At 43.1% G+C, this 23,847-nt stretch overlaps 1 protein-coding gene across 2 annotated transcripts in view; it reads right to left on the bottom strand.

Annotated features, from left to right (window-relative positions):
- The window catches only part of gpr141 (G protein-coupled receptor 141), a 92,344-nt gene extending 71,249 nt beyond the window's left edge, over nt 1-21,095 (bottom strand). Inside the window, exons 1-3 of one of the 2 annotated variants that reach the window (XM_072268764.1) lie at nt 20,903-21,095; nt 20,417-20,656; nt 16,789-18,353 (exon numbers count right to left, since the gene is read on the bottom strand). In XM_072268764.1, the coding sequence (XP_072124865.1) occupies nt 16,789-18,353; nt 20,417-20,645 (1,794 nt within the window). In that variant the 5' untranslated portion in view covers nt 20,646-20,656; nt 20,903-21,095. Of the gene's footprint in view, nt 1-16,788; nt 18,354-20,416; nt 20,657-20,751; nt 20,860-20,902 lie in introns of those variants that run through there. The other variant, XM_072267892.1, reaches the window with a different exon arrangement.
- Between the last annotated feature and the right edge of the window lie 2,752 nt (nt 21,096-23,847).

Raw genomic sequence — 23,847 nt, 5'->3', positions numbered from 1 at the left:
TCCACTGCATGCCTCAGTGCCTTACCATTAACCCTTATGTTCTACGTTGGTTTGTCCTTCCAACGTGCAATACCTCACATTTGTCTGTATTAAACTCCATCTGCCATTTTTCAGCCCATTTTTCCAGCTGGTCCAAGTCCCTCTGCAGGCTCTGAAAACCTTCCTCACTGTCTACTACACCTCTAGTCTTTGTATCAGCAGCAAACTTGCTGATCCAATTTACCACATTATTATTTGTCATCTATAGCAATGATCTGGATGATAATGGACCCAGCACTGATCCCTGTGGCACACCACTAGTCACAGGCCTCCACTCGGAGAAGCAATTCTCTACTACCACTCTTTGGCTTCTACCATTGAGCCAATGTCTAATCCAATTTACCACCTCTCCATGTATACCTAGCGACTGAATTTTCCTAACTAACCTCCCATGCCGGACCTTGTCAAAGGCCTTACTGAAGTCCATGTAGACAATATCCACTGCCTTCCCTTCATCCACTTTCCTGGTAACCTCCTCGAAAAACTCCAACAGATTGGTCAAACATGACCTGCCACACACAAAGCCATGTTGACTCTCCCTAATAAGTCCCTGTCTATCCAAATACTTGTAGATTCAGTCTCTTAGTACTCCCTCCAATAACTTACCTACTACCAACGTTAAACTTACCAGCCTACAATTTCCTGGGCTACTTTTCGATCCTTTTTTAAGCAATGGAACAACATGAGCAACTCTCCAATCCTCCGGCACCTCACCTGCAGACAGCGACATTTTAAATATTTCTGCCAGGGCCGCTGCAATTTCAACACTAGTCTCCTTCAAGGTCCGAGGGAACACCCTGTCAGGTCCCGGGGATTTATCCACTTTAATTTTCCTCAAGACAGCAAGCACCTCCTCCTTTTCAATCTGTACAGTTTCCATAATCTCACTACTTGTTTCCCTTAACTCCATAGACTTCATGCCAGTTTCCTCAGTAAATACAGACGCATGTGGGATCACCTGAAAAAATACCTCCACCGCAACCCCCCCCCCCGCAAGGTAGATTTTAAAATAGAACAGTACAGCACATAACATTGTGGGCCGAAGGGCCTGTTGTGCCAACCGTTAAACCCTACCTCCCATATAAACCCCCACCTTAAATTCCTCCATATACCTGTCTAGTAGTCTCTTAAACTTCACTAGTGTATCTGCCTCCACCACTGACTCAGGCAGTGCATTCCATGCACCAATCACTCTCTGAGTAAAAAACCTTCCTCTAATATCCCCCTTGAACTTCCCACTCCTTACCTTAAAGCCACGTCCTCTTGTATTGAGCAGTGGTGCCCTGCGGAAGAGGCACTGGCTGTCCACTCTATCTATTCCTTATTGTCTTGTATACCTCTATCATGTCTCCTCTCATCCTCCTCCTCTCCAAAGAGTAAAGCCCTAGCTCCCTTAAACTCTGATCATAATGCATACTCTCTAAACCAGGCAGCATCCTGGTAAATCTCCTCTGTACCCTTTCCAATGCTTCCACACCCTTCCTATAGTGAGGCGACCACTCTAGACATAGTACTCCAAGTGTGGCCTAACCAGAGTTTTATAGAGCTGCATCATTACATCACGACTCTTAAACCCTATCCCTCGACTTATGAAAGCTAACACCCCATAAGCTTTCTTAACTACCCTATCTCCCTGTGAGGCAACTTTCAGGGATCTGTGGACATATAACCCCAGATCCCTCGGCTCCTCCACACTACCAGGTATCCTGCCATTTACTTTGTACTCTGCCTTGGAGTTTGTCCTTCCAAAGTGTTCCACCTCACACTTCTCCAGGTTGAACTCCATCTGCCACTTCTCAGCTGACTTCTGCATCCTATCAATGTCTCTCTGCAATCTTCAACAATCCTCTACACTATCTGCAACACCAGCAACCTTGGTGTTGTATAACCATATAACAATTACAGCATGGAAACAGGCCATCTCAGCCCTTCTAGTCCATGCCAAACTCTTACTCTCACCTAGTCCCACCAACCTGCACTCAGCCCATAACCCTCCATTCCTTTCCTGTCCATATATCTATCCAATTTAACTTTAAATGACAACATTGAACCTGCCTCAACCACTTCTGCTGGAAGCACGTTCCACACAGCTACCACCCTCTGAGTAAAGAAGTTCCCCCTCATGTTACCTCTAAACCTTTGCCCTTTGACTCTCAACTCATGTCCTCTTGTTTGAATCTCCCCCACTGTCAATGGAAAAAGCCTATCCATGTCAACTCTATCTATCCCCCTCATAATTTTAAATACCTCTATCAAGTCCCCCTCAACCTTCTAGAATAACGACCCAACTTGTTCAACCTTTCTCTGTAACCTCAGAGATGAAACCCAGGCAACATTCTAGTAAATCACCTCTGTACTCTATTTTATTGACATCTTTCCTATAATTCAGTGACCAGAACTGTACACAATACTCCAAAATTGGCCTTACCGATGCCTTATACAATTTCAACATTACATCCCAACTACTATACTCAATGCTCTGATTAATAAAGGCCAAAAGCTTTCTTCAGGGGTCCGTGTTGGGGCTGCTTCTTTTTACATTGCACATCAACGATTTGGATTATGGAATAGATGGCTTTGTGGCTAAGTTTGCTGACGATACAAAGATAGGTGGAGGGGCCGGTAGTGCTGAGGAAACAGAGTCTGCAGAGAGACTTGGATAGATTGGAAGAATGGGCAGAGAAGTGGCAAATGAAGTACAATGTTGGAAAGTGTATGATTATGCACTTTGGCAGAAAAAAATAAACAGGCAGCCTATTATTTAAATGGGGAAAGAATTCAAAGTTCTGATATGCAACGGGACTTGAGAGTCCTTGTACAGGATACCCTTAAATTTAACCTCCAGGTTGAGTCAGTAGTGAAGACGACGAATGCAATGTTGGCATTCATTTCTAGAGGAAGAATATAGGAGCAGGGATGTGATGTTGAGGCTCTAAAAGGCACTGGTGAGACCTCACTTGAGTATTGTGGGCAGTTTTGGTCTCCTTATTTAAGAAAGGATGTGCTGACGTTGGAGAGGGTACAGAGAAGATTCACGAGAATGATTCCGGGAATGAGCGGGTTAACATATGAGGAACGTTTGTCCGCTCTTGGACTGTATTCCTTGGGAGTTTAGAAGAATGAGGGGAGACCTCAGAAACATTTCGAATGTTGAAAGGCATGGACAGAGTGGATGTGGCAAAGTTGTTTCCCATGATGGGGAGGAGTCTAGTACGAGAGGGCATGACTTCAGGGTTGAAGGGCGCCCATTCAGAACAGAAATGCAAAGAAATGTTTTTAGTCAGAGGGTGGTGAATCTATGGAATTTGTTGCCATGGGCAGCAGTGGAGGCCAAGTCATTGGGTGTATTTAAGGCAGAAATTGATAGGTATCTGAGTTGCCAGGGCATCAAAGGTTATGGTGAGAAGGCAGAGGAGTGGGACTAAATGGGGGAATGGATCAGCTCATGATAAAATGGCGGAGCAGACTCGATGGGCCGAATGGCTGACTTCTGCTCCTTTGTCTTATGGTCTTAACCACCCAATCCACATGAGATTCCACCTTCAGGGAACTATGCACCATTATTCCTAGATCCCTCTGTTCTACTGCATTCTTCAGTGCCCTACCATTTACCATGCATGTCCTATTTTGATTAGTACTACCAAAATGTAGCACCTCATATTTTTCAGCATTAAACTCCATCTGCCATCTTTCAGCCCACTCTTCTAACTGGCCTAAATCTCTCTGCAAGCTTTGAAAACCTACTTCATTATCCACAACTCCACCTTTCTTGGTATCATCTGCATACTTACTAATCCAATTTACCACCCCATCATCCAGATCATTAATATATATGACAAACAACATTGGACCCAGTACAGATCCCTGAGGCACACCACTAGTCACCAACCTCCAATCTGACACACAGTTATCCACCACCACTCTCTGGCGTCTCCCATCCAGCCACTGCTGAATCCATTTTACTACTTCAATATTAATACCTAATGATTGAACCTTCCTAACTAACCTTCCGTGTGGAACCTTGTCAAAGGCCTTCCTGAAGTCCATATAGACAACATCCACCGCTTTATCCTCATCAACTTCCCTAGTAACCTCAAAAAATTTAATAAGATTTGTCAAACATGACCTTTCACGCACAAATCCATGTTGACTGTTCCTAATCAGACCCTGTCTATCCAGATAATTATAAATATATATATATATATATATATATATATATACACATACATACACATACACACACACACACACATATATACATACACACCATCTCTAAGAATACTTTCCATGAATTTACCCACCACCGACGTCAAACTCACAGGCTGATAATTGCTAGGTTTACTCTTAGAACCCTTTTTAAAACAATGGAACCACATGAGCAATACGCCAATCCTCCAGCACCATCCCCGTTTCTAATGACATTTGAAATATTTCTGTCAGAGCCCCTGCTATTTCCACACTAACTTCCCTCAAGATCCTGGGGAATATCCTGTCAGGACCCGGAGACTTATCCACTTTTATATTCCTTAAAAGCACCAGTACTTCCTCTTCTTTAATCATCATAGTTTTCATAACTACCCTTCTTGTTTCCTTTACCTTACACGATTCAATATCCTTCTCCTCAGTGAATACTGAAGAAATTGTTCAAAGTGTCCCCCATCTCTTTTGGCTCCGCACATAGCCGTCCACTCTGATTCTCTAAGAGACCAATTTTATCCCTCACTATCCTTTCACTATTAATATAACTATAGAAACCCTTTGGATTTATTTTCACCTTACTTGCCAAAGCAGCCTCATGTCATCTTTTAGCTCTTCTAATTTCTTTAAGATTCTTTTTACATTCTTTATATTCCTCGAGCACCTCATTAACTCGAAGTTGCCTATGTTTATTGTCGATCCCTCTCTTTTTCTGAAAGAAGTTTGCAATATCCCTTTAAAACCATGGCACTCTGAAACTTTTAACCTTTCCTTTCAACCTAACAGGAGCAAAGATCCTGTATCCTCAAAATTTCACCTCTAAATAACCTCTATTTCTCTATTACATCCTTCCTATAAAACAAATTGTCCCAATCCACTCCTTCTAAATCCTTTCGCATCTCCTCAAAGTTAGCCTTTCTCCAATCAAATATCTCAACCCTGGGTCCAGTCCTATCCTTCTCCATAATTATATTGAAACTAATGGTATTGTGATCCCTGGACCCAAAGTGCTCCCCAAACACATACCTCCATCACCTGACCTATCTCATTCCCTAACAAGAGATCCAACACTGCTCCTTCTCCAGTTGGTACCTCTAAGTATTGCTGCAAAAAAAAAAAAAACTATCCTGCACACATTTTACAAACTCCAAGCCATCCAGCCTTTTACAGAATGGGCTTCCCAGTCTGTGTGTGGAAAATTAAAATCTCCCACAATCACAACCTTGTGCTTACTACAAATATAGAACATAGAATAGTACAGCACAGGCCATTCGGCCCACAATGTTGTGTTGACCCTCAAACCCTGCCTCCCATATAAGCCCCCACCTTAAATTCCTCCATACACCTGTCTAGTAGTCTCTTAAACTTCACTAGTGTACCTGCCTCCACCACTGACTCAGGCTACTCCGAGTAAAAAACCTTCCTCTAATATCCCCCTTGAACTTCCCACCCCTTACCTTAAAGCTATGTCCTCTTGTATTGAGCAGTGGTATCCTGGGGAAGAGACGCTGGCTATCCACTTTACCTATTCCCCTTATTATCTTGTACACTTCTATCATGTCTCCTCTCATCCTCCTTCTCTCCAAAGAGTAAAGCCCTAGCTCCCTTAATCTCTGATCATAATGCATACTTTCTAAACCAGGCAGCATCCTGGTAAATCTCCTCTGTACCCTTTCCAATGCTTCCACATCCTTCCTATAGTGAGGTGACCAGAACTGGACACAGTACTCCAAGTGTAGCCTAACCAGAGTTTTAGAGAGTTGCATCATTACATCGCGACTCTTAAACTCTGTCCCTCGACTTATGAAAGCTAACACCCCATAAGCTTTCTTAACTACCCTATCCACCTGTGAGGCAACTTTCAGGGATCTGTGGACATGTACCCCGAAATCCCTCTGCTCCTCCACACTACCAAGTATCCTGCCATTTACTTTGTACTCTGCCTTGGCGTTTGTCCTTCCAAAATGTACCACCACACACTTCTCCAGGTTGAACTCCATCTGCCTCTTCTCAGCCCACTTCTGCATCCTATCAATGTCTCTCTGCAACCTTTGACAATCCTCTACACTATCTACAACACCACCAACCTTTGTCTCGTCTGCAAACTTGCCAACCCACCCTTCTACCCCCACATCCAGGTCGTTAATAAAAATCACAAAAAGTCGAGGTCCCAGAATAGATCCTTGTGGGACACCAACAGTCACAATCCTCCAATCTGAATGTACTCCCTCCACCACCACCCTCTGCCTTCTGCAGGCAAGCCAATTCTGAATCCACCTGGCCAAGCTTCCCTGGATCCCATGCCTTCTGACTTTCTGAATAAGTCTACCATGTGGAACCTTGTCAAATGCCTTACTAAAATCCATATAGATCACATCCACTGCACTACCCTCATTTATATGCCTGGTCACCTCCTCAAAGAACCCTATCAGCCTTGTTAGACATGATCTGCCCTTCACAAAGCCATGCTGACTGTCCCTGATCAGACCATGATTCTCTAAATGCCCAGAGATCCTATCTCTAAGAATCTTTTCCAACAGCTTTCCCACCACAGACATAACGCTCACTGGTCTATAATTACCTGGACTATCCCTACTACCTTTTTTGAACAAGGGGCCAACATTCACCTCTCTCCATTCCTCCAGTACCATTCCCATGGACAATGAGGACATAAAGATCCTAGCCAGAGGCTCAGCAATCTCTTCTCTCGCCTCATGGAGCAGCCTGAGGAATATTCCATCAGGCCCCGGGGACTTATCTGTCCTAATGTATTTTAGCAACTCCAGCACCTCCTCTCCCTTAATATCAACATGCTCCAGAACATCAACCTCACTCATATTGTCCTCACCATCATCAAGTTCCCTCTCTTTGGTGAATACCGAAGAGAAGTATTCATTGAGGACCTCGCTCACTTCCACAGCCTCCAAGCACATCTTCCCACCTTTATCTCTAATCGGTCCTACCTTCACTCCTGTCATCTTTTTCTTCACATAATTGAAGAATGCCTTGGGGTTTTCCTTTAGCCTACTCACCAAGGCCTTCTCATGTCCCTTTCTTGCTCTTCTCAGCCCCTTAAGTTCCCTTCTTGCTTCCCTATATTCCTCAATAGACCCATCTGATCCTTGCTTCCTGAACCTCATGTATGCTGCCTTCTTCCACCTGACTAGATTTTTCACTTCACTTGTCACCCATGGTTCCTTCACCCTACCATTCTTTATCTTCCTCACAGGGACAAATTTATCCCTTACATCCTACAAGAGATCTCTAAACATCGACCACATGTCCATAGTATATTTCCCTGCAAAAGCATCATCCCAATTCACACCCGCAAGTTCTAGCCTTATAGCCTCATAATTTGCCTTTCCCCAATTAAAAATTTTCCTGTCCTCCCTGATTCTATCCTTTTCCATGATAATGCTAAAGGCCAGGGAGTGGTGGTCACTGTCCCCCAGATGCTCACCCACTGAGAGATCTGTGACCTGACCTGGTTCATTACCTAGTACCAGATCTAGTATGGCATTCCCCCGGTCGGCCTGTCCACATATTGTGACTGGAATCCGTCCTGGACACACAAACTCTGCCCCATCTAAACCCTTGGAACTAATCATGTGCCAATCAATATTAGGGAAGTTAAAGTCACCTATGATAACAACCCTATTCCTTAATATCTGCTATCTCCTTACAAATTTGCTCCTCCAAGTCTTGTTCCCCATTAGGTGGTCTATAATACACCCCTATAAGCATCACTACACCTTCCCCTTCCTCAATTCCACCCAAATAGCCTCCCTAGACGAGTCTACTAATCTATCCTGCCAGAGGACAGTTATATCTTCTCTGACAAGCAATGCAACACTCCCCCTCTTGCCTCTCTGATTCTATCACACCTGAAGCAACGAAATCCAGGAATATTTAGTTGCCACTCACACCCCTCCTTCAACCAGGTTTCACTAATAGCTACATCATCACATTTCCAGGTATCAATCCACGCTCTAAGCTCATCCACCTTTCTTCCAATGCTCCTAGCACTAAAATAGATGCATTTAAGAAACTCTCCACCTCTTACTGTTTATCCTTAATTGAGCAAACAACTTCATCTTTTTTTCCTTCTCCCCTACATCTTCAGTCTGAGTGCTCCTGATCTGTCCCCTGCCTATCCTCCCTCACACACTGTGTACTTGCTTTCTCTATTTGTGAACTAACCTCCTCTCTCCTAGTCTCTTCAATTTGATTCCCACCCCCACAACCATTCTCATTTAAAGTTTCCTCAGTAGCCTTCACAAATCTCCCTGCCACGATATTGGTCCCCCTAGGATTTGCCCTCTTGTCCTAGACTCCCCCACCATGGGAAGCATCCTTGCCACGTCTACCGTCTAGAGTTTTCAATATTTGAAAGGTTTCAATGAGATCCCCCCCTTTTATCCTTCTAATTTCCAGTGAGTACAGACCCAGAGTCTCATATGACAACCCTTTCATTCCTGGAATCAGCTTTGTGAATCACCTCTGGACCCTCTCCAATGCCAGTACAGCTTTTCTTTGAGGAGTTCAAAACTGTTCACAATACTCAAGATGAGGGCTCAACAGTGGCTCATAAAGCTTCAGCATCACATCCTTGCTCTTGTATTCTGGACCTCTTAAAATGAATTCTAGCACTGCAGTTCCCTTCTTCACCACTGACTCTACCTGCAAGTTAACCTTTAGGGTGTTCTGCACAAGGACCCCCAAGTCTATTTGCAACTCAGACTTTTGGATTCCCCCCCCCCACCCCCCATTTAGGAAAGAGTCTGCACATTTATTTCTACTACCAAATCACATGACCATGCATTTTCCAACATTGTATTTCGTTTGCTACTATCTTGCCCATTAGCCAAATCTGACCAAGTCCTTCTGCAGCCTACCTGTTTCCTGAACATGACCTGCCCCTCCACCAACTGCTGCAGAACCAGGAAAGGATCAAGGTGCGTGTGGCACCTTGTCAAAGGCCTTCTGGAAGTCCAAATATACAACATCCACTGACTGCATCCCCTTTATCTACCCTACTTGCAGTCTCCTCAGAATTCCAGCAGGTTCGTCGGGCAGGGTTTCCCCTGAAGGAAGCCGTGCTGACTTTGTCCTACCTTGTCCAGTGTCACCAAGTATTCCATAACCTCATCCTTAACAATTGACTAACATCTGAGGTCAGACTAACTGATTTATAATTTCCTTTCTGTTGCCTTCCTCCTTTCTTAAAAGAGAGGACAAAAGCTTTGTGAACAAAGGATTGGGGGGCACTACATCTCTGGTCCCTTAGAATACCTTCAATAATTTTCCCATAACTAATGTCAGACTCACGAGCCTATAATTTCCTAGTTTATGTTTAGAACCTTTCTTAAAGAGTGGAACAACATTGGCAATCCTCCAGTTCTCCGGCATCTCTCCTATTGCTAAAAGTGTTTTAAATATCTCTGCTAAGGCACAGCGGTTTCTGCACTTTCCTCTCATTGGGTCTGGGGGAACACCTTGTTAGGCCTTGGGGATTTATCCACCCTGATTTGCCTCAGGATAGTAAACACCTCTTCCTCCTCCAATCTGAAGTTGATGCTACTTTGCCTCACTTCTATAAATTGTGGGTCTCCCACACAAACACAGCTGCAAAGAATGCATTTAAGATCACCCCCATCTGTTTTGGCTCCACTAATGGATTATCATTCTGGTGTTCCAGAGGACCATTTTGTCCCTAGCAATCATTTTGCTCTTAACATACCTGTAGAATCAAGATGAGAAAATCTGCAGATGCTAGAAATCCAAGCAGCACACACAAAGTGCCCCAGGAACCAGCAGGCCAGGCAGCAATTGTATCGAGTAGAGTCAATGTTTCAGGCAGAGGCCAGGCCTACACCAGTCCTGATGAAGTGACTCCACCTGAAATGTCCTGTTTACTCTTTTCCATAGAAGCTGTCGAGCCAGCTGAGTTCCTCTTACATTTTGTGCCAGTTACCTGAAGAATCCCTTGGGATTCTCCTTCACCTTGGGATTCTCCTTCATCTTGCCTGCTGAAGCACTTCATGCTTTCTTTTAACCTTCCTGATTTCTTTGAGTGTTCTCTTGTACTCCATATGCACCTCATTTGCTCCGACATGCCTATACCTGCATTGCACCTCCTTTTCTCTCTTAACCAGGGCCTCAATAGCCCTTGAACAATAAGGTTTCCTACACTTGTTGACTTTACCCTTTATTCTGACAGGCACACTTGTATAAGCTTTGTACTCTCAATGTTTTGTTTTTGAAGGCCTCCCACTTTCCAAGTACATCTTTGCCAGAAAACAGCCTGTCCCAATCTACACTTGCCAGATCATTTCTGATACCATCAAAATTAGTGTTTCACTAATTTAGAATTTCAACCCGCACACCAGACCCATCTCTTTGCATAGTTACTTTGAAACTAATCGCATTGTGGTCATTGGATGTAAAGTGCTCCCCTACCCAGACTAATACTTCAGCAGGATCTGGACCAGCAAGATATAATGGACTGAAAAATGGCAGATGGAATATTTAATGCAGACAAGTGCAAGGTCTTGCACTTCATTAGAACCAAACAGGGTAGAATTTACACAGTGAGTAGTGTGGTAGAACAAAGGGATCTGGGAATAGACGTCCATGATTCATTGAAAGTCGTGTCACAGACAGATAGGGTAATAAAAGAAATCTTTTGGTACATTGGCCTATAGGCCAAAGTATTGAGTACAGGAGATAAGATGTTATGTTGAAGTTGAATAGACATTAGAGAGGCCTAATTTGGAGTATTGTATGCAGCACCTACCTACAGGAAAGCTGTAAATGACATTGAAAGAGCACAAAAAATTCAGAAAAATGGTGCCAGGTTTGAAGGACCTGAATCATTACGAAAGATTGAATTGGTTCAGATTTATTCTTTGGAACGCAGAGTATTGAGAGGACATTTGATAGAAGTATACAAAATTATGACAGGTACAGATGGAGTAAATACAAGCAGGCTTCCCGTCCCTGTCTCCCAGAGGTTGGGTAGGACTAAAACTAAAAGTCATTGGTTAAGGATGAAAGGCGAAAAGTTTGAACAAAGAACATAGAAATCTACCGCGCAGTACAGGCCCCTCAGCCTACAATATTTCACTGACCATGTAACCTACTCGAGAAACTGCCTAAAATTACCCTACCATATAGCCCTCTATTTTCCCAAGCTCCATGTACCTATCTAAGAGGCACTTAAAAGACCCTATTAAAAACCATAGAAAAACTACAGCCTTTTGGCCCTTCTTGACTGTGCCGAACCATTTTCTGCCTAGCCCCACTGACCTGCACACGGACCATATCCCTCCATACACCTCCCATCCACGTATCTGTCCAATTTATTCTTAAATGTTAAAAAAGAACCCGCATTTACCACCTCGTCTGGCAGCTCATTCCATACTCCCACCACTCTGTGTGAAGAAGCCCCCCCCAATGTTCCCTTTAAACTTTTCCCCCCTCACCCTTAACTCCATGGCTCCTTTTAACTCTAATTTCTGACTTGAACCCCCAATGACTCAGTAGATAATCACTCTGACTTCCTCCTTTTCTGCAGCCATGACACTTATCCCTGATTAGCAATACCACCTCTTTTGCCCCCCCACCCCCCATCCTTTTTGAAGCACATGAAGCCTGGTACTCCACAGCCATTCTTGCCCCCGAGACATCCAAGTCACAACGTCATAGTTCCACGTTGATCCATGCTCCAAATTCATCCGCCTTGTTTATGATACTCCTTGCCTTAAAATGTACACACATCAAAACCATCACACTGAGTGCATCTTTGCACTATCATCTGCCTATCCTTCCTCAAACTCCCAACAAGTTCCCTGTACTTGTGTGCCAACCACCCCATCCTCTGCCTTTTCACTTCAGTTCCCACTCCCTTGCAAAACTAGTTTAAACCCTCCCCAATAGCATTAGCAAACTTCCCCACCAGGATATTGGCATCCTTCGGATTCAAATGCAACACACCCTTTTTGTACAGGTCACACCTGCCCCAGAAGAGGTCCCAATGATCCAGAAATCTGAATTGCTGCCCCGCTCCAATTCTTTAGCCACACATTTATTCATCACCTCATTCCATTCCTATCTTCACTGTTGTGTGGCACAGGCAGCAATCCCAAGATTCATACCCTGGACATTCTGCTTCCTTCCCAACTCCCTTTTTCTACCAATGGCATTGGTACCAATACATACCATGACCTCTAGTTATCACTCTTCCATTTCAGGATATTGTGAATGCGCTCAAAAACATCATGAACCCTGGCAGCTGGGAGGCAGTCTCATCTCCTTACCTTGTCTAGGCCCATCCTCGCCAAAGCCCCACCACTCCAACAACTGCTCCACTAGGCAATGTCTCCCTTTTATCCTGGAACCTCCCCAGTGGCCTTGCGCAATTATACTGTATTTGTGCACTTCTCCCAATTGAAGTTTGAGGGGAACATGAAGAGAAACCTTCACGCAGAGTCATGATAGTGTACGAGCTGCCAGTGCAAATGGTGCATGCAACCTTGATTTCAATGTTTCAGAAAAGTTTGGATAGGTACATGGATCAGAGAGATATGAGGGCTATGGTTGATAAGAGTAGGCAGTTTAATGGTCCAGTACAGACTGGATGGGCAGAATAGCCTGTTTCTATGCTGCAGTTCTCTATGATTCTATGGAAAAGTACTGTTAGCTTAGAGAGGAATTGCTTTGGAAAGTACAAGAAAACAAATCCACAGTAATGTTTTGAGAAAGTTAAGGGAGTTCAAGTCCACAGCCAAACAGTGGAAAATGGTGAAAAACTTTCTGGGGAAGGAGAGGTCATTATGGAGGTGTAGGCACCAAATGCATGGAAAAGTACCCATGTTAGGGGTTTTGAAGGGCATGAAAAGGGGCATTTCCTTTGTTATGAGTGCAAGAGAGTGAGAAACAGAAAGAAAGAAAGCAGGCTGCATGTGATTGTCAGATATATGGTGCACTCCAAGTCAGCTTGCTTAGTAGATAAGTATTCTTTTGATTTCTGTACCACTACTGTTGGCATTTGTTTTTTCTTTCTGTATTGCATTTGTGCTGGTCCTAATGAAGTATTTTCTTGTGGCCTTGAACAGACATGTCAGCTCCTCTGTTTGCAAATACATATGCAAATGTCCTGAACTGAACCAGGAAAGAACAGAAGGAAATTTAAAATCATTTTTACATACAATGACCTGTAGAGTAACTGGTATTATACAAAATTCCAGCATTGCCTCAGTGCTCATGCACTTATACATCTTATTGACTTCCTTGTTAACCAAAGACATATGAAAATACACTTCAAATGCAGGAGATTGAGACTAAGAGGGAAACTGTATTAGCCATGATGAAATGGCAGAACAGACTCAATGGGCCAAATGGCCTAATTCTGCTCCTATATCTCATGGTCTTGCCTGAAATACCATGGGCTCTTAACTTGTTAAACAGCCTTGTCTTACACCTTGCCAGATCTTCTGAAAACCCAAGTACAAAACATCCACCAAATCTCCTTCATCAATCTTGATTGTTAATTTTTTCAAAGAATTCCAACAGATTTGTCAGGCAAGATTTTCCCTTAAGGAAACCATGCTGACTATGGCTAATTTTCTAGTCCATCAGAACGATGCTAGAATCTTAATTCATGAAAGATCATTGTCTCCATAACCTCTTTCAGAACCCTGGAGTGTACACCATTTGGTCCAGGTGACTTCTATTCCTTCAGATCTTTCAGTTTCCCAAGAACCTTCTCAAGTAATGACAGCTTCATGCACTTCTACCCCCCAACATTCTTGAACTTCCAGCATACTGCTAGTGTCCTCAACAGTGAGCACCTATGCAAAATAACAATTTTGCCTCTGTCATTTCCTTGTCCACCATCATTTTCCAGCAGTCTGATATCCACTTTATCTAAAAGAACTTTTGGTATACCCTTTAATATTATTGGGTAGCTACCTTCATATTTGAGAAAATTTGCAGAAGCTGGAAATCCAAGCAAAACACAAAATGCTGGAGGTACTCAACAGGCCAGTCAGTATTCATGATTTTTATAAATGACCTGGATGAGGAAGTGGAGGGATGGGTTAGTAAATTTGCTGATGACACAAAGGTGGGGGGGGGGTTGGCGGAGGGCGGTGTTGTGGATAGTGTAGAGGTCTGTCAGAGGTTACAGCAGGACATTGATAAGATGCAAAACTGGGCTGAGAAGTGGCAGATGGAGTTCAACCATTGGTGGTTCATTTTATTAGGTCAAATATGATGGCAGAATATAGCATTAATGAAAAGACTCTTGGCAGTGGGGAGGATCAGGGAGACACTCAAAGCTGCTGCACAGGTTGACTCTGTGGTTAAGAAGGCATACGGTGCATTGGCCTTCATCAATCGTGGGATTGAGTTTAAGAGCTGAGAGGTAATGTTGCTGCTATAAAGGACCCTGGTCAGACCCCATTTGGAATACTGTGCTCAGTTCCGGTCACCTCACTACAGGAAGGATGTGGAAACCATAGAAAGGGTGCAGAGGAGATTTACAAGGATGTTGCCTGGATTGGGGAGCATGCCTTATGAGAACAGACTGAGTGAACTCGGCCTTTTTTCCTTGGAACGACAGAGGATGAGAGGTGACCTGAAAGAGGTGTATAAGATGAGAGGCATTGATCACATGGATAGTCAGAGGCTTTTTCCCCAGGGCTGAATTGGCTAGCACGAGAGGGCACAGTTTTAAGGTGCTTGGAAGTAGTTACAGATGAGATGTCAGGGGTAAGTTTTCCTTGAGAAACGCAGAGGTGAGTGCATGGAATGGGCTGCCAGTGACACAGGATCTTTTAAGAGACTCTTGGACTCATGGAGCTTTGAAAAATAGAGGGCTATGGGTAACCCTTGGTCATTTCTAAAGTACGTACATGTTCCATGTGGGCTAAAGGGCCTGTATTGATTGTGCTGTAGGTTTGCTATGTTTGTCTCAAGTGCTGCCTTTCTTTCTTTCGTCATTTTTTCAAAAACTCAAGTTTGGAAGACATGTAGGCTATCGCTCAAATCCACACTTTCTTAAATCCAAATACATCCTTCACTCCAATTCTTCATTTTCCTACCACTGATGCAAAGCTCACTGGCCTTGGAGACAACTAAACAATACCACCTTGTTTTGCTATCATCATTCTATGGCACACGAGCATCCCTTTCCTGACCTCAGTATCCTCAACATCCTTCTCCTGGATAAATGCTGATGTAAAGTGCTCATTAACATCTTGCTCTCTGGCTCCAGCCACATGATAATGTACACAGCAGAATTAGACCATTCAGCCTATTGAGTCTGCTCCACCATTTGATCATGCTTGATTTTACCCCCTCAAAGTTCAAAAGTTCAAGTACATTATCCAAGTATTTATACAGGCAGTCAAAACAAAGAAACTCATTAAAAAAAAGTGAAACACCCAATGTTAAAAAAACAAACCATGCAAATAAAAGCAAATAATATTCAGAACTGAAGTTATGAAAGCATCCGTGCCCTCAAAGCCAGTTTCAACCCTATTCACCAGCTTTCACAATTGTTTAATATTTCAGTAATATTGTAAATATATTAAACATTTGTTTACACAATTCATAATAGGTTTGTAAAGATATATGAACAGTATATTTCATCACACCTGCACATCATGTGTGTGCCTCACTAAAATAAAATGAAGTACATGTTATTCCTAGCTCCATGCTTTTCTTTCAGTTAGTTTTGTTTTGGAGTTACAAGAATTAACACCTATCATTTTTGACATCCTTACTAATCAAGAAACCATCAACCTCTACTTTAAGTATACCCAATGCCTTGGCCTCCACAGCTGTCAGTGGCAATGAATTCACCACCCTCTGGCTAAAGAAATTCCTAATTTCTGTTCTAAATGGATGTCCCTCTATTGAGGCTATGGCCTCTGGTCCTAGACCCCCCCCCCCCCTCACCATAGGAAATATCTTCTCCATGTCCATTCTATCTAAGCCTTCATTATTTGGTAGATACATTCTGTCGTCTAGTAGTCCTATCTTTTGCCTTTTCAAGTATAAAAGGCTTGTAATTCTTACTTTCCAAGTACAATTTGTCTCCTTTTAGCCTTCCCAATACCCTGCTTCACTTCTCTCCTGCCTTCCTAAGAGTCCATCTGATTCTAGATCACCAAAACTTGCTTTGCTTCTCTTGACTAAATTTTCAACATGAAAGATGCCAGATCTTTGCCATCTCATTGTTCCTGCATTGACCCACTGGTTTTTAAATGGTCCCCATGTTCAATTTACCTAGTAAAAGCTGCCTCCAAACTGCTGCTTCAGTTCCTGCCCAATAGTATCAGCATTAACCTTTCCCCAATCCTTAGTCTTCTTATCCATAACCATTTGAAAACTTAAATATTCCCTCTGATCCCTCAATGTATTCCAATAACTTACCCAAATTAAACTGAGCTGAACTTTCCCATCTCGAAACAGTTGAAGTAATCAACTACAATTAAAGCTATTTGCTGCCCCACACTGTTTCACTAATTGTTAAAATATTATTACCTCTATGGAATCTGAAGAGTAACGAGATTTTTTGTTTCTGCTTGTTCTGAGTGATTCTCTGGAAATCCTGCGACATCGTCGCCATACATTGGACACTGAAGTCCCATGAGTTAAATGGTCCTTTTTCAAATCCTCTTTCTCAGACAAGGCATCACTACTGATATTCCAAGTAGCAGAGTTATTTCTGCAAACATGCTTTGCGCCTTTTCCTTTTAGAAGGTCTTTTCTGCAACCACTGCAAAATTGCTTTCTCTCAGAAAGGTGTTGGTTCCCTTTACCACCAACATCGTCACTGCAGGCAGAGGATGCTGGGCAGAAGGATGAAGAATAGGGATTGCACATCAAGTGAGAGTATGACACCTGCCTTTTTCCGTGTATGACATCAAAGAGATCAAGTGACGATTCCTCATCCTTTGAGGAGATCTCTTCAAAAGATCCACTGGGGTCTCCTGGTTGATGTTGCAATGTTGGAGAAAGACCACTTTTACAGTAGCTGCTTCTTGCTTTGTCTTGGAGCCATGCCAGGACACTTGCAGAAGGTATATATTCTTCAGCTGACTCAAGGGAAACATCACTTTTCAATAGCTCACACACCTTTTCTTCATTTAATGGCTCTGTTGAACTAATGGGCTCATTTTCTTTATTAGTTGCATTCTTTTCTTCCATTCCACATTGACGAACAAGTCTACTTGGGCTCCTGTGCAATGGAGACTTTTCAGACACCTCAGGCACAAACTCATTTGCTAGAAACTTACAGCTTTTATTGTTTTTGCTGAGCAGGCTGTCCACTTTGCCAAGCCTGCCTGGGCAGCGCAAAGCCTCATCTTTCGTTCTAGTTTCAAACCCAGTTTCTGGAAATTTGTTTGAATCCTGCAAAATTCTTTGTGACTTGCTTGGAAGAGTACGTTCTTCTGGAACTTCAGTTTTCTTGATTATTTTGTCAGCTTCAAATGGGCCATAAAAGGGCACCCCACTATCACAGGCACTAACAGACCACACTTCACATTGAATACCATCTTCTACCTTTTTTTTAGGTGTGTTATACAAGGGAACAGTTGCTTCGAATGACCTCCACACATTGATTGAAGGTGCTCCTTCACTGCACTCTATCCTTATCTTTTCCTTTTGTAAAGCATAGCCACCTGTTTTGGTGCTCTTGGCTGTAACAGCTGTTTCTTCTGTCTCATTAGACTCTCCTTGTAATCCTTGTTGCAGGCCTCTTTCTTGGAGGATCTCAACAGGGTTAGAGGCTGATTCAGTACCAGGGGGCTGCTGGTGCCTTATTACAGCTGCTTGACTGCTACATGCCGTAGTTTCAGTAACCACATCAGTCCTTTTGGGTTGGGTTGGATTGGTTTCACTTGTGTCTGTTTGGACTTCTGAATTAGTCACATTTCTTCGGAAGGGATAGTGCCGGAATCGGGCAGAGTGATAAAACGCCGGTCGAGCGACAAAAGAATTAAAATAGGGTCTCCTCAAATTCGTGTGAGCCATTGGTGACTGTGGGCCATAGCTTCTTGGGAATGGCATGGGACACACAGGGTAATACAAACTACCACCAATTTCTAACAGGAAAAGAGACAATAATTACTTTCATATAACCAATAATTAATCCCTACAAACAAATTGCAAGGTTCTTAATCCACACCACAATTCTACCTAGCATTTTGGGAACTGAAAATTCCAAGTAATTTTAAAGGAGACATTCCTTCACATAACAGTAATGTTTATGGCCAGCACCTGACAAATATTAAATTTAAACAAATCAGAAAGTCAAACAAAATGGTAACAAAAGGAGGCAAGTTGCAATGTCAAACAGATGTGACAATGGAAGAATTCAAATCAGAATTGCATCCCCTTAATGGAAAATTAGTTTGGCCACTACTTAATTAATTTTGGGATATGGATGTCACCAAAGTTAGCATTTACTACCCATCACTAGATGATGTTGGTCGAGTGTTAGTGACATAAAGCTCAAAAACCAATCTTGTAGAAGACACCATAACTATGCTTACTGTGCTTAATTTTATTCGTTACACTGGGTCCATTGTCTCAAGTGCTTTGAGAATTCAAGCAGTGCCTCAGATTTAGATGTTGTCCAAGTACATACCTCCATACATAGTTAACACCACCATCATGCTCTTGGTGAGAACAAAATCTTAACTGTTCGCCCTGTGTACTCAAACCCATCTCAGGTTTTAAATGTTTCAGTAATGGGATCAAGATTCTCACCATCCACCTCATCGATGAGTTGAAGGGCTTATTTCTGTGCAGGCAACACGTGGCCAAATCCAGATGGTACTAGACACTGAATAGAATCTGCTGGTGCTTCAGAAGGATCCAGCCATCCCACAAATGTATTTTGATACAGGCAAGTGCTGCAAATGGGCTTAGAAAAACTATCTGAATTTAGAACATCAAACCTAACAGCAGAATACAGGCTTTTTGCACAAAGTTGTGCCAACCTTAAACCTATTCCAAGATCAATCTAACCCTTCCCTCCCACACAGCCCTCTATCTTTCTATCATCCATGTGCCCAAGAGTTTCTGAAATGACCCCGTGTAGTAGAGGTTTATAAGATTGAGAGGCATAGATAGACAAGACAGACAATATCTTTTCCCCAGGGTTGAAGTGCCCATTGCCGGGGGCATATACTTAAGGTGAGAGGTGCAAGTCCAAAACAGTTGTGAGGGGCAAAGTTTTTTTTTTGAAAAAACTGAGTGCCTGGAATGTGCTGCCAGGGTTTGTGGTAGAGTTAGATACTTTAGGGACATTTTTTAAAGAGACATTTAGATAGGCACATGGATGTGAGGAAAATGAAAGATAAGGACATTGTGTGAGAGGGGATTACTTAGCCATTTGATTTCTAATTTAATTGGATGAGCACATTGTGGACAGAAAGGCCTGTTGCTGTGCCATGTTCTACCACCCCTGTCAGTGCAGATGACAGTGGGGGGGGGGGGGGCCTGACCCAGAGGCAGCCAGTCTATATCAACATTTAAACGATGGACAGCGCAATGTGTCCCTGGGCATGACCCAATAAACACCAAGTCACCTTCCAGTTAAACAAATGACAAAGCTACGACCTACCTCCGGCCAAAGAGACGACCACTCCCTTTCGATTGTTTACACGACAGTACACTGATCGTCAGGAGTAAGAGTGGTGGTCCCAGACACTCAAACCAGAGCCCTTCACCTCCTGCATCCTCCCTTAACTACCAGTGCTGAACGCAGGTTAAAGGCTGAACTGAACCCGGGATAGAGCGGCGTTTATACAATTAATCCGTTGATTATGAATCCACTGCAACAATTAAAATAAACGCATGAATCAAGCGATTAAAGTGACAGATGAAATTAACCGCTAGAGGAACTCAACGGGCCGAATAGCGTCGGCGATGGCAGAGGGACGTTCAACCGTATATGAACCGAGTCTCGATGCAGCTGACTACCCCTCTGCCTCCACAGACACTGGGCAACCCACTGAGTGTTGTTTTGTACTCAAGATCCCAGCGCCTGTGGCTTCTCGTGTCACCAGCGTTTTAACAAACCACACATCTGCCATCTCACAGTTACATGAGAATACACATCTCTCCTCTCAAAAATGTATGCGACGGCGAATCTACTCACCTACAGTCGGGTAGAAGTACGGGTGGAAGGAGGGAGGGTGCATGAAATGAGACACGGGAGGTACAAACATCTGTGGTGGCGGCAGTGGCTGGAAGAAGAAGGAGCGGTTCTGATTGGGCGGGAGGCCATCTTCCGTCCTCTGGTAGCTTGGTGAAGAATTCATAGCGACTCGTGACAAGCAAACAATTAAAGTTAAAATCCAACTATCTGGGATCCGTGGCAGATTCATCGGAGCTCCAACTGGAAAAAAAAGTGAAATATATAGAGAACTTCCAAACCCATTACTAAACACACTTCCACACAATAGGAAATAAGATTATTTTAAATATAAACACCTAGGAGCAATTCTGGTCGTGATTTTGAAACAGCAAACACACCATGTACTTCAAACTCCGTATTTAAACCAAAGACTAGAGAGAAAGCAAATATCATTCGCTTTGGAAACCCCCCATCAGCCTGATCCTCACACAGAACAACCTTCCCTACCTTAGTTCGCCGAGAACCGTGCATTTATCAATTAGCGGCCAACAAGCAGCCAGTCAGGTGAATCCTTTAATTTCACTGACAGCTCTGACTCTCCACTCCCTGCGCTTTATGCTGACCACTCCGACTTCATGCAGTAGTTATGGCTACGGCTTATTCCACAACTTTCTGGCGTTACTTTCAGACAAACGTGACGGTGGTGTAAATGTTCAACAGGTGTGGAAACTTTATGCCTTCTACTACCGAGAACTGCTTCTTGCCAACGGAAGTAACTGTGATTAGGTCAAACTAAGAGTAATTAGAAACAATTTCAGATTTTTATTTTGGATTTCCAGCCGCCACATTTTTTTCTTTTATCCATTTTGTTCAATTGCCCCGTCACTATGGTCAACATTTCTGATGATTGGATCTTGTGTAACTTTTCGTTGGACCTGCATTGTCTTGCACACCTTGTAACCCTTCCCTGCTGTACTGCTGGCAATTCATCTTTAAATTGGTTTAAAGTTATAGTCATATAGAAGTACAGCACAGAAACAAGCCCTTCAGCCCATCTAGTCTGTGCTGAACCATTTAAACTGCATCCTCCCATCAACCTGCACCTGGACCATAGTCCTCCACACCCAATCATTGTGTCATTGGCAAATCTGATGATCCAGTTAACCACATTATAATTTCAGATCATTGATATAAATGACAAACAACAACAGATCCAGCAAACATCCTCGAGGCACTCTACTAGTCACAGGCCTCCAGTCAGAGAGGCAACATCTACTACCACTCCTTGGCTTCTCTCACAAAGCCAATGTCTAATCCAATTTACTACCTCATTTTGAATGTTGAATAACTGGACCTTATTAATCTACCTCCCATGTGGGAGCTCGCCTCCCAAGCCTTGCTAAAGTCCATCAACTGCCTTGCTTACATTAAGTTTCCTGGTAAATGCCTCAAAAAACTCTATAAGATTGGTTAGACATGACTTTTCTGACCCACACTTAGCTATACTGATGATTCCTAATCCATCCATGTCCATCCAAATACTCATACATCTAGAACTTTACAATACCTTCCAATAACTTTCCCATTACTGATATCAGCCTCACTGGCCTATAATTTCTTGGTTTATTTTTAGAGCCTTTCTTAAACAGCTGAACACATTAGCTATTTTCTAATCCTCTGGTATTTTTTACCTGTCACTAAGGATGATTCAAATATCTCTGCTAGGGCACCTGCAATTTTTGCACTTGCCTCCCATAGGGTCTGAGGGAACACCTTGTCAGGCTCTAGGGATTTAACCACCCTAATTTGCCTCAAGACAGCATAGGAGGAGAATTAGGTTATTCAGCCTATTGATCCTCTTCCACCAGAGCTGATTTATGATCCGTCTCAACCCCATTCTCCTGCCTTCTCCCCATACCCTTTGATGCACTGACTAATCAAGAACCTATCAACCTTCCCTTTAAATATACCCTGGCCTCCACAGCATCTGTAGCAATGAGTTCCACAGATTCACCATCCCCTGACTAACAAAAATTCCTTCTCATCTCTGTTCTAAGTGGATGTTCCTCTATTCTGAGCCTGTGTCCTACGGTGCTAGACTCGCCCACTCCCACTGACCTCCACCTACTAACTCCATTACTACTATATTACTTCCCAACAGTCACCTTACGTACCGCCTAACGTCACTTTATGGACATACAATCAATCGATGTGCATAAGCTGTCTTGTACATTTACATTTGTTGTTTGTTTTTCAGAAGTATTATTGTTATTGTGTTCTTAATCTTTTGTGGGTTTTTTTGTGCTGCATCAGATCCAAAGTAACAATTACTTTGTTCTCCTTCCACTTGTGTACAAGAAATAACATTAAACAATCTTGAATCTTGATCTATAGGAAATATCCTCTCCACATCCATTCTATCCGCCTTTCAATATTCGATAGTTTTCAATAAGATCCCCTCCCATTCTTCTAAACTCCAGAGAGTACAGGCCAGAGCAACGAAATGCTACTCATATGTTAATCCTTTCATTCCCAGAAACAATCCTCATTTCCACCCATATTGCATCAAGCCAGGACAGCATGATATGGAGACCAAACTGTTTGTGGCTCATGTAGCGGCTTCACCCCTCCATGCAGCTGGGTGATCCAAGAGGATCGGAGAGACTGATACAGTTAAGCACCAGCAGTGTTACTGGAATTGCCAGTCCTGACTGGCTGCATCACTGCCTGATACAGGAACTGTACTTCCCTAAATCGCAGGACTCTGCAGAGAGTGGTGCGGACAGCCCAGCTCATCTGTAGATGTGAACTTTCCACTATTCAGGATATTTATAAAGACCATGTGCAAAAAGGGCCCAAAGGATCATTGGGGACCTGAGTCACCCCAACCACAAACTGTTCCAGCTGCTACCATCATAAAAGCCAGGACCAACAGCATAAAAGTCTCTGGGACAGCTTCTTCCACCAGGCTATCAGACTGATTAATTCATGCTGACAACTGTATTTCTATGTTATATTGACTGTCCAGTTGTACATACTATTTATTATAAATTACTATAAATTGCACATTTAGATGGAGACGTAACGTAAAGATTTTTACTCTTCATGCATATAAAGGATTTAAGTAATAAAGTCAATTCAATTCAATTCATTGTACTCAATGTAGGACTGCACCGGATTTCTCCCCGGTTACTCCTGAAGCCTTTCCCATGAGTGGGTATAACTGCGAGGCAGTGCAGATCAGAGTTTTTCTTCTCCTTGATGAGCTGCCAACCACGGCTGATGAGCCCCATCTGCCCAGAGCAACTGGTTTTAAGGCCCCAGTAACCTGTCTTTTCACTTTCTCCTGTAGCTGCAGAGACCGCGTTAGGGAGCTGGCGATGCAGCTCGATGACCTTCGTCTGGTCAGGGAGAGTGAGGAGTTGATAGAGAGGAGTTACAGGCAGGTGGTC

Source organism: Mobula birostris, chromosome 1 (genome assembly GCF_030028105.1).
Source record: "Mobula birostris isolate sMobBir1 chromosome 1, sMobBir1.hap1, whole genome shotgun sequence".
Classification (NCBI taxonomy): domain Eukaryota; kingdom Metazoa; phylum Chordata; class Chondrichthyes; order Myliobatiformes; family Myliobatidae; genus Mobula; species Mobula birostris.
The sequence above is the reverse complement of the archived record's forward strand: the minus strand, read 5'-3'. Positions and strand labels throughout refer to the sequence as shown.